This window comes from Struthio camelus, chromosome 7, assembly GCF_040807025.1.
Source record: "Struthio camelus isolate bStrCam1 chromosome 7, bStrCam1.hap1, whole genome shotgun sequence".
NCBI classification, from domain to species: Eukaryota; Metazoa; Chordata; class Aves; order Struthioniformes; family Struthionidae; genus Struthio; species Struthio camelus.
This window is the reverse complement of record NC_090948.1, coordinates 10,180,325-10,194,643: the sequence shown is the minus strand read 5'-3', so window position 1 is coordinate 10,194,643 and position 14,319 is coordinate 10,180,325. Positions and strand designations below refer to the sequence as shown.

At 46.6% G+C, this 14,319-nt stretch overlaps 1 protein-coding gene across 4 annotated transcripts in view; it reads right to left on the bottom strand.

Annotated features, from left to right (window-relative positions):
• AFAP1L2 (actin filament associated protein 1 like 2) overlaps window positions 1-14,319 on the bottom strand; it is an 84,455-nt gene that overhangs the window by 17,321 nt on the left and 52,815 nt on the right. For 2 of the 4 annotated variants that reach the window (XM_068951651.1, XM_068951653.1), the window contains exons 4-6: window positions 12,539-12,630; window positions 6,212-6,302; window positions 2,047-2,130 (exon numbers count right to left, since the gene is read on the bottom strand). In XM_068951651.1, coding sequence (XP_068807752.1) covers window positions 2,047-2,130; window positions 6,212-6,302; window positions 12,539-12,630 — 267 coding nt within the window. The remainder of the gene's footprint in view (window positions 1-2,046; window positions 2,131-6,211; window positions 6,303-12,538; window positions 12,631-14,319) is intronic. The other 2 variants (XM_068951654.1, XM_068951655.1) reach the window with 1 other exon arrangement.

Here is a 14,319-nt window from a genome sequence, read left to right as displayed (position 1 = left end):
TGATGTTTGCTGCTTTTCTCCCCCCCAAGATGCTTTTTCTACTTTCCACTTCAAGCTAAATACTCAAAATTTTTAAGGCAATTGCAAGCTACAATCAGCCCTTGTCCTCTGAATGTCAGAAGTAAAAATTATATTTGCAAGGCCATGCAACAAGCAATGATCTATTGTATTTGAGATGTCATTCCACTTTCCCCTTCTGGGCTAACAGATCTCTCTACTCAGAATCTAATGGACAGCAAAGGGCTTTGGAGTGGTTCTCATCAGAACTTAATATCTGCACAAAAGTAATATTATCAGATTGATGCAAAATAAAAAGATAAAAAAGTTAGAAAAAAGCAAAAAGCATTAGGAGCTTCACTGAAGAGCAAGTCTTAAGTTTTTCTGTTCTTAAAATAAAAGTAACTGAGATGCAGTAACAAAGCTACAGCCTTATGCCATCTCTTCCAGTAAAATCTCACACAATAACAGCCTTCCAGTGATCAGCACAAAGATGCACAAATTAAACAAACTTATTAAAGAGCAAATATCCCCATCTAAAGGCTCTGAAAATGCCCTTTACAGCATACTACTCTCACCATGCCCCTACCCTCAACACATCAGGCAGTCCATCTTTTATGGGAAAATGTTCCCCCGGCAATGCGTTATCAATATGCAGACCATGTCCACAGGAGCAGAAGATCAGCTGGAGTAAAAGCGACAAGGTCCCTCATCCCTAGGAGTATCAAGGAGCCGGGCCTCTGCCTTGCTAGAGACCCTTCTCTACGCAGCAGCAGCAAAGATGTCTAAGTGCACCTTATCTCCTAAAACCTCCCTCCTTATCAACATGGGGCTATCGCTAACTGCCCTTCTGCCCCTTCTGCGCATCTCCGGTGCCCCTCACCTAGGCCCTAGGCCTCAGGCTGCCACCTTTCTCTCGGGGAGGTAACACATTTCTTCCATGCTGACAGCAGGGGCCTTGGCTGCGATTTTTGTGCATAAACCACAACTGCCTCAGGAGATCTATACTTAAAGAGCTGGAGGTGTTACTGGCCCGGGGACGCTAGTCCAGCCTTATGATAGGAAGGCATTTTCCGGGCTGTATAGCTGGCAAGTGAGGGTAAACCTTGCTCACGTGGCTTGAGAAATCACTCTCATTAGATGTCCGCTACCAGAGCTCACTCCATCCTGAGTCATATAACTTGGATGCTTCAATACAAGACCTTCATTGTAACCTACCAGCATTTTCAGCTAAGACCAGAGCTTTGTCCTCTCTTTGCAGGACATTAGTGGCAGCCTCCGTAAGGCAGAAGGTCAGATACCAACACAGTGCAGAGATGCTCTGATGACACATTTTGCAAAACCAGAATGTGTTTCTCCTCGAGTCTCCTGTTACATGGATATGGGAATCCTCTGACTCCCTCCACATGCAGGCTCACTCCCTCTCCGTTTCCCTAGACTGCTTCTGAAAAGAGTCTCTTGCACCTCTCAAAGTGTTTAGAGTTATTGAGATTTCCAGATTGTCAGCACTGCAAAATGACACTTGCAAACTATTTGGGAACCAGACAGGGTTTTGAAAGAAAAACACCCAGGAGGCTTTCAGACATGTTCTGGGATGCCCTTATCTAGATCCACCATGCTGCTTTCCTGTTTGGTCTTCCCACGGGCTGCCGAGAAAGTTAATCAATAGTCATGCAGGAAATTACAACAATCCCGTAGGTCAGAGCTTCCTCTACCTCTGCAAAGCATCTACAACGCTCACTGAACCATTGCTTGCCGATACAGCTAACGCTACCACGCATCAGCTCTGCATCAGTCACTAAACGGGGAAATAAAGGCTAAAAAAGTTTTCTTCATTGTTGTCCTGAACATGGGGAAACAAAACAAAGAATAATAGTTGCCCTGTGTATATGCAGCAAGGACAGACAGAGGGGAGAGGTGGTTAACCTCCATGCACACAGTGGACAATGCCAGTGGGAGGCACCTGACCATCTTTGCTAAAATTCAGGTTAAAAAAAAAAACAACAAAAAACAAAAAAAGGCACGTCAGGTTTTGAAAATACGCCATACCCATCGTTATTGTGGCATAAATAACGCCCTCAGTAACCTGCAACCCTGGCCTTGGTCCAGCCGCAGCAAGCCTACCAAAAAGACCTGCACAATCAAAAGCAAAGAGAAAGGGAGACAAAGAGAGAAAGCCACAGATAAACAAATATGAAGAACAAGTGAGTCAGTCTTGCTCAGGCCCACGTTCCCGATCTCTGTCGGTGAGACTGCCCCATCCCCTGTGTCAATGAAGGGAGCACGCTGTACAATGAAACTTCAAACAGTGATGAGGGACCAAGAGACATTTTCAACCAGTCCCTTTGAACAAGGCAGTTTCTTAAAAAAAAAAAAAAAAAAAAAAAGATCGTCGTAATTAAAATCAGACAGAGCAGACAGAGCAGATGAACTTTGTCAGTTGGAATAATTACTGTTCAGTCGGCAGTCACGTTGCCCCTTGCATTTTCACTGTTTCTTATCACACCCTTTCAATTATGCAAATGTAGCACAGGAAAAGAATGATAACCGTCTAACACGTTTCAGCCCAGGAGGAAAGGGAAGCAGCAGGATTGCTGAAGCTGGAAAATAAAAGGCAGAGGCATCCTCAGTGGAGAGGTGGGAATCCTGATGATGAAAGAAGGACCCCAAGACCCAACAGTCTTGCCTGCCCTGGTTCATTTTAATTAATTCAACCATGGTTTGTTACACTGTTTTGCAGTCCCACCTCTGGCACTGTACGACTCTTCTATCTCCTCAGCCCATCTGGAGGGTTGCTTTGATGTCCTTTCTTGGCAGCGCGTTCACTAATTTTACTAATGTTCCTATTTTTGTTTAATTCTACTACACCCATTTGTTTGGAGATACAGGGGGGTCTTCCAAGGCTCGCACTGCAACTCTGTTAGAAACACCAAGAGCAGCTCCCCAGACCGCCTGCTTCTTTCTGACTCAGCTTACAAGGGCAGGGAGATGCGGAGGGGAGCAAAGAGGGCTTGGGTGGTTAGCAGAGTCATATTTTAGCATATTTGGCTAGAAAGCGTCTGGGCAAATCCATACGTATTAGGAAACGTCCTTTAGCAGCATCAGTCACGCTAAGATCTCAAAGCGGTTAGTAGCAAAAAGCATCACTGCGTAAGGCAGGCAAGGGGTGCTATTATCACCTAATAAGGTAAGGGGGAAGGACAGAGATTCCAGTTTTGTTCTTGTTAAACCAATGGCAAATGGGCAAAACCAAGACCTAGAGGTTTGACCCATGTGCCATGGGATTTGAGCTCCTATTTCTTGAGTCAAAAATACCACTGCCTGTCCCCCCCGCACTCCTCTCTGCCTACTCCTCTCACATCACTGTGGATCTGTCCTTGCCTAGTCCTTTTTTCCATTCACCCCAATGAACCACTACAAACATGAGTTTACCCCAAAAAACACAGAGACTCTTAGCAACAAAATGCCTTCTTCCTTCTTGCACAAATCACCGTAAAAGGAGTCTGCATGACAATACGCAAGGTGGTTTTGTGCGGAAGGAGGAACCCACTGGGACCTGCAGAAGGGACCTGTGATTTAGCATTTAATAGGAGGGTAAAGACACCACACACTTTAGCAGTGAGGGATTGTCTGAACTTGCATGTTTCCATCTCTGTTTACTTTAGAGGCTCGTATCTCTTTTTACGGTTCAGGGCTGCACCTAGCACCCAGTGGTGCCTGGCATTCACTGGACAGGAAAAATCGGGTTTGGAAATCACAGGATTTTATTTAACTAAGCCTTAAAACACAGTCCAGAGCAGCAGCCAGATATAACAGGGCTCTCATTTCAATCTGGAATTTGTTTCCACCCTGGACACAGGTAGCTCTCACTGTTTCCAGTTGGTGAATAGGGAGCAGCATTGAGATTCTGCCCCTTTCGTGGTAAATGAGAGGAGGATCCTCTTGCGGACAGCCATATGGGGCCTGAGATACGCTAGCAAAGGGCTCTAAAACCAGGGGGAACAAAGCACCAGCACAGACTGTTCCCTGATGCTTTCCTTCCTATGAGCTCCCAGATTCTGCTCCTGGGTCCTACTCATCACAGTTTGGCTTTATCAGAATAACCCCATTCAAAATACAGTCAGCAGCAGATGCAGAGCAAAGGGGATGACTCTGTCTAAGACTCCTATTAACACTGTGCCAAGGGGACTGTAGGGTCAGCTTACAGCACTTTTACTCATGATAAGTAGCATCACACTGCACGTTTATACTTGTAAAACACTAAGCCAGCTGCTCAAAAAACTATTAACAGCAGCCACAGACTGCACCGTCAGCACCCAAAATTACCTCATTTTGACAGTGTTCCTGTCATTTGGGCTTTTTCTATCACACTCGTGGGGCTCTGATCTCTCAGTTCCTTAGGCATCTAACTGGTCTGAATTTCAGCGAATGGTAGATATATATGCATCTCTGAGCAGCAGGTTACCAAGAAAAAACAGAGGTTTAAGCTGGGCTCCAGTTTATTGCTCCTGCCAGTCAAGGCTTTCAATAAAATATGAGTATGGAGCTGCCACAGTTCTTAGCTTAGTTGTATTATTCTCTTTCCAACATGCAGCAGAGGGAAAAAAAAAAAAAGTCAATTTATCTTATATTACAGGCAACCGGAAAATCCCAGAGAGTGAGGCTGCAACAACACATGCTGCTCTGGCTGCAGGAAGGCTTCAGCCTCGCCCACCCCGCTGCTAGTCACAGCCTTGCTCCACATCCACCTCAGTAAAACAACCCAGACCCTTTTGACAAAACCAAGCTGGCACTACACCTGGCAGACGTAGAGGGCAGCAAGCTCCAGCCTGACCTCTTCTCTGCACCAACTAGCATGTTTCACCCTGGCCACAACGAGTCTCCACCTTTTCTCATCCAAGCCAGCAGCAGTCTTCCTGTTCACAGCTGTAATTTAGCGGCAGCCAAAACGGGATGGGGTTCAGGAAAGTGAAGTTATTTCTACGCTGCTCTTTTTTTGCTTAGCACTATAACTCCTAAGCCTTCACAAGGAGAGTGGCCTACGCTGAGCTACAAGCTGCCCCTGTGTGCAAGGTACATATGCTGTAGTAATGGTATTAAGGTAAATTTAAAAACTCCATGTGATTTCTAGCAGTGGTAGCACCAGTGCTTTTCTGTTAAGGAGCTTTAAAGCCCAGCGTTGCCCACTGGGGTAAGAGAGAACTCAGCTTCACTTTGAATAGCTCAGATACAAGAGCCAAGAGTCCAGACCCAGCTTCCTCCTCAACTCTCCGTTCTCTGCCTGCCTCCCTACTCCGATCTGCCCCTGCGCTGTGCACATGAAGGCACCCTGCTCTGCTGCGGACAAGGCTGATGGGCAGGGATCTACTTTTCTAGCAGCGTGATCTAATCTTTCTCATTTGCACTCAAACGGATTATACAGTGATAACAAGGTCAGCTCTGCTATCGGATCAGAGAGCGATAATCTCTCATAAGGTGTATTGAACAGAAGAAGGATGCATGAACAGAGCTTTAAGAGCGAGCACCTGTGAACTCAACCCACATGCACTAATCTCCTGAAGAGGATGGGGAATACATAGGTGACAGAAGTTAGTGATGCTGCTAGAGACATGACTGGCAGGTGCAGACATAGGGCGATGAGCAAGTGTGTACAGAAGGAGTGTAACAGCATGCACGCTGTCCCCTTATGTGAAGTGTGGCTTCTAAAACCAGTTTACAGATGGTTAATAAACTACCAAAAGAGACGTAGTTGTTTTAAATAATCAGTTATAAAAACTGCTCTTAAGTCTAACAGATCAACAGATTCATAGATTTTGAGCCCCAAAGGGACCATTAGACCAGCTGCACATAAATGCAAGTCACCACAGTTTCACCAATTACTTCTAAATAGAAAAATCCTAAATACTCTTGCATTTGACTAAAGCCTATCTTCTAGAAAAACATTAAGGCAAAAAGAATCCACAATTGCTTGTAATATTTTACAGTGATGATGTGTTGACCCAGACATACTACTAATTTGTGCAGGAAGCTTAAAACTTTGAGTGATTCATTAGCCTTTTCTTTCAAACATTAGATCTGTAACATTAATATGACCAACATTAGTAAATAAACTTGTCACACAAGCTATAGGAATTGCACTTTTGTTTACTGGTTCTCCTAAGCCTCAAGTTTTCTCTTCCAGGCAAAACCCTCCAGACAGTTAGCTGTGATATACCATTTACAGAGACGTCATATGGCTCAGCCTCTTCATAATACCCTTCTGGGGATTCGATCTTGGGGACCAAAGGCTGTTTTATTTCAGGAATCTGCAGAGCAAATAAATAAGAGAAGTGTGATTTTAGGCAAAGACAGATGCTTGAAAACAACAGGGCTTTTTTTTTTTTTTAAGCACCAAGATGCATCTTAGCAGATGAGACATTTTAGATGCGCACACCAGGGTTTTTTATGTGAACAGGTTGAGATGTAAGGGTAGAAAGACTAACGAGTACTAGACCAGTAAGGGTTTCCAATATGCAGGTAGTTTAAGTATAAAGGAGCTTCGCAGTTTCCATATAATTGTGCCATAATTATTATTTTCTTTATTTTTTCTGAAAACCCTTGGAGGATCAACTTGGATATTTCCCAGTAAGCAGCAATTCTAGCCCATGGGCCTTGCCATGAAAGCGGAGGTCTTTCTGCCCTACAGATCCCTCCTAAACGACTCAGCTTAACTGGGGACAATGTTCTACACTATGGAGATATAGGTGAGCAATCACTGGCTCTATCTCGGAGACCCTGGCTAACAGCAAACCAGCAGCTAAAATCTCTGTTTTAGGAACTATATTAGGATTCTTTAATTGTGCTGTGAGCAAAAAATGAAGGAAATAGATAAACAACACTGATGGAAAATAAGTCTTTGAAAAGAGTCCAAGTGCTGGAAAATCCCTGCGGTGCCTGCCAAACCCCTCCCTAAACACAAGCAAGGGCTGGCAGGAAAACCAGTGCCTTGATCCTTTAGAAATACCAGCACGCAAGAAAAAAAGGGGAAGCTAAGAAACAACCCTTTTACTTTTCAAATAATTCACATGGCCCTCAAATGTGAGACAGTGGAATCAGAAATCACAGTAGGACGAGTCCACAGATTATGCTGTTCCCAAACTATGTGGTGGCATCATGTCTCACCCATCACTACCTGACTGTACTGTCCCCCCCATTCCTCAGTGAGATTACCCTCTCATCACCCAGTTAAAATCATTCCCTCATTCATCAAATAACTGTACGATCCGGCTCACAGTTGCTTGAACTGGATTCTGATCAAGATTCGCATAAACCCTTTGAAGGTAACGGAGCTTGCATGCTCCTTCCTGGCTACCTCCACAGTTGCTCCTGGTGCTCTGGAGAAGAGGGGTCAGTTGGGCAACAGCATCACCGAAATATGGAGCAGTTTAAGGCAGCAGTAGTCCCTTTGCAGGTTCAATGTCAGCACAATCAAATGCAGGTTCAAAGCTGTGCCTCCTGCCCAGCATGTTGCCACCAAAAGGTATTGCTGCCCTACCAGATGCAGAAAGGAAGTTTTGACGGAAAAGATTTTCTGGTCAATAACTGCCCGTGAAGGGGGATGCAGGCTGAGCCCATGGGACTTAGATACCCTGAGCACACCTCGAACACAGCTCCGGCTAAAATCGCGCACCCCTTTGCTCCTCCATCCGCGAGCTGCAGGTGGCTCTGCCAAACTTGCAAACTACAAGCGTCTTGCATGAAAACTCCTTTCTGCATGGGACTGCCAGATGCTGTGAGCAGACTTTCAGCTTGCTCTCCAGAGCCACGTAGGACACATTTTCAGAAAACACTTCCTCCAAACACTTAAAAGGCTTAAGAACTTACCCTAATGTGTTAAGAAACAAAAACAAATGCAGCCACTCCAAAGCTTTACTAAACCCCTTTCCTGGCCAGGGAATCTGTCTGTAATTGCCATCTGCGGTAGCCTCACGTGTGCAGCCAGCTCACATTGTATCACAGCCATAAACAAATTGCCTACACAAAGAAATGTTGTGTTTTTTTTGACATTGTCCAACAAGTATCAGGGAAGGGGTGGGGGGAAGGGGCTGCTCTGTTTTGTTTCCTACAGACAATGGAAACCAACAGGGACTAGGTGGGACTGCGCCTCAGCTGCCCCAGAAGTTATTTTTTTCTCTTCTCTTTCCCTAAAGGCGTGGACTTCTTTTGTCTCTCACTTAGGTCAAAGCGTATGTGCTGCGTTATCTAACCCAGCGTGGTCCTCACAGAACATTTGCCTCTTACATTATGGCACAACAGAGCATGCAAACAAATACTGCGTCAGCTGCAGGAGAATGATCCAGGGAGTCCCGCGTCCATGCTATGCGACTTTCCAGTGGACGGCTGTGGAAAGCAGCAGAGCAAGCAGAGCTGTCAGGGCTACAGGAGAATGAAAGGACACCAAGGTCTGAGCCATAGCCTGAGGGACTCATTGTTTAAAGGCAGCTCTGGGATAAAAACCAAAGAAATTCAGAAACACTGAGATCCAGGCAGGCCACCCGCTATAACTACCTGATAGTCCCATGGGCCCAAACACCTCCGTCTCACGCAGACTTAACGCAGTTTCTCCTCTTTATGAGGTGAGCAACCTCCCCAGCCTAGGTCTGAGGACTTAGTAGGATACGTTTCAGAAGACCAAGTTTCACTGGTCTCACTCCATTACACTCAGAGCCTTTAGAAGAACAGCACTCTCCAGTCATTGACTCTTCTGACTGAAAATTCCAATGACAAAAGCCTAAATCCCAATGACATGGTTTCCATTCCTCGCAAGATGGCATCTTCCACTTGTTTAATATTCTCTATCTCTGTGTCTCGCACACACACACAGACACTTAAAATAATAAAGTCATACTCCTGGGGTTTTTACTGGCAGCCACTGTTTCCAAGGCACCATGACACTGCACTGTCCTTCACCCCCGGCTGGCTGGAAGGCCTCAGTCTAACCCCGTGGTTCACCTTTGAGCACGCCTGGCTAACATTTGTTTAAATCAAAGACTGAAGAAACTAACTGTGTTCTACCGGAGCACAGGCCCAGTTGCCAGCAACTGAAATACCACATCACAGAACCCTTCAAAAACCTTTTACAGCCTTAACATTGCTGAGCAACAGAAAACTCCATAGAGTTAAAATATACACATTTTTCAGGTCCTCTTCTCACCTCCTGCTGCTTCTGTGTAAGGATTTGCACTCTCTCTTCCCCACAGACTGGACACTGATCCTGCCTGAACCTGGAGCAGCAAAGATGGACAGGGAAGATTCATTTCCCCACGGCCTCAGTTTTCACAGGCTAATTGGGAGCACATTAAAGCTCTCCCCAGCCACACTCCTTGAAACATTTAAGTACATCAGAGTACTTAGATATCTTTGCTGCCAACAGATTGCTAAAATTCCTCAGATACTCACAGTTAGCAGATATTTGATTGTTTTATTCAAATGAAGTTAGTTCCAGTGGTCAGTGGTGGGGAAAAGGTAGTTCCCAGTATAGGCAGATTGCCTGGGAGCAGAGGAATGACTTAGCTAAGCTTCTTATCTGTCACCCAGGACTGTTTTCTTCCAGTCCCCTTGTTTGACTTCCTGATTGCCATATTGAAGAGATAACAGGTGTGTTAGAGCCATCCCATGATACCCAGCACTCTTGTGGCCAGATTTTCAGAACAGGAGCTCTCAGGGGAGGCTAAGAAACATCAGCAGGTCAGGTATCCTAAGGGGGACCGACTCCTGGAACAGGGGGTCATCTAAGAGTTGCAGTATTTGGAGAAGACTCTTCACGCCCTGGGTTGCTTGATGTCTCCCCAAGAAAACAATCACTGCAGTGTTTTAATAGTCTAACTCACTCAGGCGCTCCCCTTCCCAGGGCAGCGTTTGAAGGAAGTGTTTTTAATTTTCTGATTTTGCTGTGAGTTTTGTTTTCAAAGTTCAGCATCAGCCACATGTTGGGCTGGGGAAGAGGCTGCCACACAAAAGCAGCAGCCACCTTGACACCTGGCTCCAGCACAGCTTGCAGAAGCAGATATACTGGAGATATCCTGGGGCCTGGCAAGCACTGACACTCTGCTGTGTTGCGTGGCAGGGTCAGCTCTCTCCCTGCTCCTTCCATGCATTTCATACTCAGTCACTCCTTTGCACGCTCCTCATCCATCTGGATGAGCTGGCTCTCTGAAATCCAGCAGAGGCCATGCAAGTTTAAGGCAGACAAGCAGCACATGAACGTGCCCTGGAAGAGCACCATGCTTTTGTGCTCGCATAACTCTGCTCGTCCAAGGATTGGCTTCTCTTTGAGGCACAGATTGAATTTAATTAGGATGACACCAGTAAGAAGATAAAGCAACCATTATGCTGGTATCATCCTCATCCCATTGAGGTCACTGGTATCTGCAGAACAACAGGGCAGGGCTGTTAGTGACACTATTCCTTCCCTTCCCTTGCAAGGGCACGCACTTTGGTGCTTGGTTTGAGCCAGCAGAGTGAGGTGAGAGTTGTGGCACGGGGGTATCCTTGTCCCGGGCTTGATCAAGGAGAAGTTGGGATGCACCTAGGAGAGGCAGGAGGCTGCCATCTTTCCCAGGCCTGCGCTGTGCTTGCCTGTGGTGCATTCCTGTGTTCGTTCCACTGAATGAGCAGGAGACGCTGCCTCGCAGTTTCCCACAGCGAGAGCCAACGGTGCCTGCCTCGGCAACGCAGCTGCAGCGGCTCGGCTCCCCGTGCTGGCCGCCCGACGAGAGCTGCGTCTGCTCGCTGGTAGCCAGGCACATTTCTCCGCTTGCAGGGGCTGCTCTGATAGCCCGCACTGCGTTCCCTTCTGCCCACCTCCCTGCCACAGCCCATCACCCTCCTCAGGCTTTGAGAAACCCAACACAAAACAGCAATTCATGCTCCCACCACTTCTCCCAGGCGACTCCTGCTCCAGCTCTGCATTTCCAACTCCGCTGCGTGGGCAGGAGCCTCTCTGGGAGCTGGAACAGCTCCCTGCAGACAACTGCGCTGCACCTGGGGCGCTGCTGCGTTAGTCCAGCCCTACTTCTTCATTTAGCCAGCACCTCTAGTGAACACCAACTGAGCCACCCAGCCCCTTCTGTAGAGTACTCCTGGGGCCTCACCTCCGAGTCTGCCTTCCCAGGAGAGGAACAGGCTGTCCTGGAAGGCTCCTGAATACACCATCCCTTTCTCCTCCTCACCTCTTCCTAATGACACTTCATACCTTGCTTTCCTTTTACATCAAGAAATCCCAACTACTGTGATTCCCAAGTCTAATCAACTACTGAAGAGTAACTTATCCCCCCTCATCCTGCCCTGTGTCTCTTGAGGATATCCAGGCTGGCTTTCTGGCACAGAAGCAAAATCCCACTGAAAGCTGATCATGTTGAACTATACCCTGATTAGATTTATGAGTACCCTACGGAAAAACCTAAAGCTACTTTGTTTGTAGCTTTTTGCAGCAGGCCTTAGGGGGGCTGGAATGCAACGTATTTGGTCCTGCATATAGGCAAAAAGCATTAAAAGCAAGCAGGAAAATAAGCTCTGTAATGCCGTATAATCCAGTCCCCCTGCTGCCCTTCTCCAGCCACTGTGCACCATACTCAGCCAGGACATGGCAGACCGATGAAGAGGAATGACAGAGACTGAAGGTCCAACACCTTCCCCAGACCAGTGACGGGGGCTCCTCCTCACAGATCCACATGGCTGCGGGGAGGAAACCAGGCATAATGCCTGGCACAGTCACTCAAAGTGCAGACAGTGCCAGAAGCTTACAACTGAAAGCAACCTTGATCTTCCCTGCTAATGACCAAACTTCAATATTCTGCAAGTAAGGGAAAACCTGCCATTGCACAGGGATCATCTCGCTGCCCTATAGCTCGAAGGATTTCTGGCCCTTGTAGGTTCATGCTAGGCAGCCAAAACACAGCTGCTGTTTTTACACTTCCGGGACCCTTCCAAAGCAGCAGTGAAGAGCCAACATCACATTTGTTTCTTTGAAAAGAAAATCATCTTAGTTATTTCAGCCTGGACCACTGTATTACTAAGTCTGGGTTTCCCTGGTTGGGAATACAGACTGTTCTGCACAGTTATCTTGCACATGCACAGGAATCCCAAGGCTCCCAGAAGCACTGCACATGCTCTTTCTCGTCCGTTTGTGCACAGGCTTTGGGAACAACAGGCATTTCTGGATGTCCAGGCACCACAGAGCACAGTCACACTGCCTGGGCTGCCAGCCATCCTCATGGCCTGCACCAGACACATAGACATCCTTTATAAACACAAAAAGTACAGGTGGGGGGAGGAAGAGACATGTTCCAGGAAATCCATACACTGGAGGGACCTTAATTGATTTAAAAAAAAAAAAAGCATTCATTAGAAATATTTGCCTCGCATACATACATACAGCATGTAGAGCTCCACCCAAACAGCCACACTGCATACTACAGAAGAAAAAAGGCCCCGAAGCCTTCAGAGCTTCAAGTTCCCAGACTGGCTAGGTAATGAAAAGGAAGGGAGCTGCAAAACATACCTTTGGAGGGGGGAGGTCTGGCAGGCTCTTCTGAGGGGGGGATGAATGCAATCCTAAGTCTCCATTGGTCAAGGAGTCTCTCCGATCCAGCGCTGCAAGCCAGAAATAATTATAACGATGACATGTGGCATTTCCCAGCAAAGCACTTGCTGCCCAGTACTGTGCAGGTGCTATTTAAGTAGGAAGCAGGGTGATAATTACAGACAGTGCAGCAGAGCAACCATGTCATTTCAAGGCTGTATCCAGAAACGTTGCAGTAGGAGATCCAGCTAAAGAACCAGCCTCTATTTTTTGGACATGTTTTTCCTTCTGGAAGGCAAACTGTGAGGCCCAGAATGTTTTAAATAGCCTCCACCCCTCAAATGTCATGACTGGCAAAGACACGGACTAATGTTGGGCAGTTCTAAATGCCTCCCTCTTACTTCTGTGCTATATGTGGTTAACTTGCAGGCATGCTCCCAGCACCACCCAAAACACTTTTGAAAGTGAGATGCCCTATGATGTTTAGCAGTGCTCCACTGAATGCAGCGCAAAGTGTGACTTGGTCTTCAAAAGTGAAACTGGACGGAGTTCCTCCCTCAGAGGCGTTTGCTTACACAGTCTGCCTGATGCTGCAATGGGAGGAGTGGATTTGATTCCTATGATAAGAAGTGTCTGTTGAATTTGTAATCTCATTAAGTAAGCCATAGCTGAAGAATTAAACCTTAGTATTGACTTGCTGAAACTTTAAAGGATCTTGAGAAGCAGCGTTACCTAGTGGGAAGAAAGCAGACAGTATTTGGAAGTCTTCAGCACTTGCTCAGCTCTGACACTTAGTGTTGTGACCAGACAAATCACTAACTCTACCCACCTCCATGCCTTTCCAGAAAACTGGAGCTAATACGACCCAGCTCCCAGTGTGAACTGCAACGGTTGCTGCATAACTGGGCTGCAAAATGAGTTATCAAGATCAGCCAAGAACTGTAATTTAATAGCTAGTGAACTTACTGGCCGAAGACGAGATGCTCTTGAAGCAGCATAGGTCAAACATCTGAAAGGGTGTGTGGATGCAGAACTGCTCCAGGCTATCCAAGCCTGGCTCTGGAAAGTCAGATTGTCCAAGCAGCTGAATGCAGAATGATTCAGTGGCTGGAGGGTTAATCTAAGGCTCAGAAAGCTTATGTTCAGTCCCTCTTCCACCACCACCAGAGAATTCCTGGGTGGCCTCAGACAAGTTTCCAAATCCCATGACCTCAGAGACAGTGCAATACAACAATGCTCAGGAGGAGGGGGGAATGAGGCACCAAACCATCCAAAAATTTAGGACTTTGAAGGCATTATCCTGTGCAGTAGAGAAGTCCCCTTTTACAGATGGTGTTTCTTAGCTCCATTTCTTCCAAAATCTCGGCCAAGATATTCAGGTATCACAAATGCAGTAAGTTAAGCATGTTAGGTCCAAAACCCACACTGAGCTGATGCTCTAACTCCCTTAGTCACCTGCTAACGCTTCAGCTATATTCCTCATACACACATAGAAACAGCCAAGGCACCATGCAATGCCCAATAGCAGCTACCACTGTGCTCAGAAGGTGCTGGCATAAACTTTGCTGCATATTTCTGGGCTTCAAAAATAGAAGCTGGAAACCACATTACTTTGTTCAAGTCTGGCACTCAGAAGCCACAGTGACAGCTCTGCCCTTCCATCCCCTGCAACAAGCTCCTGTTCTGATGGCACAAGAAGCTAAAGCATGTCTCTCATGACAGATTGCTCCCTGAGACGCAGGTCTCCTGGTCTTCCAGTG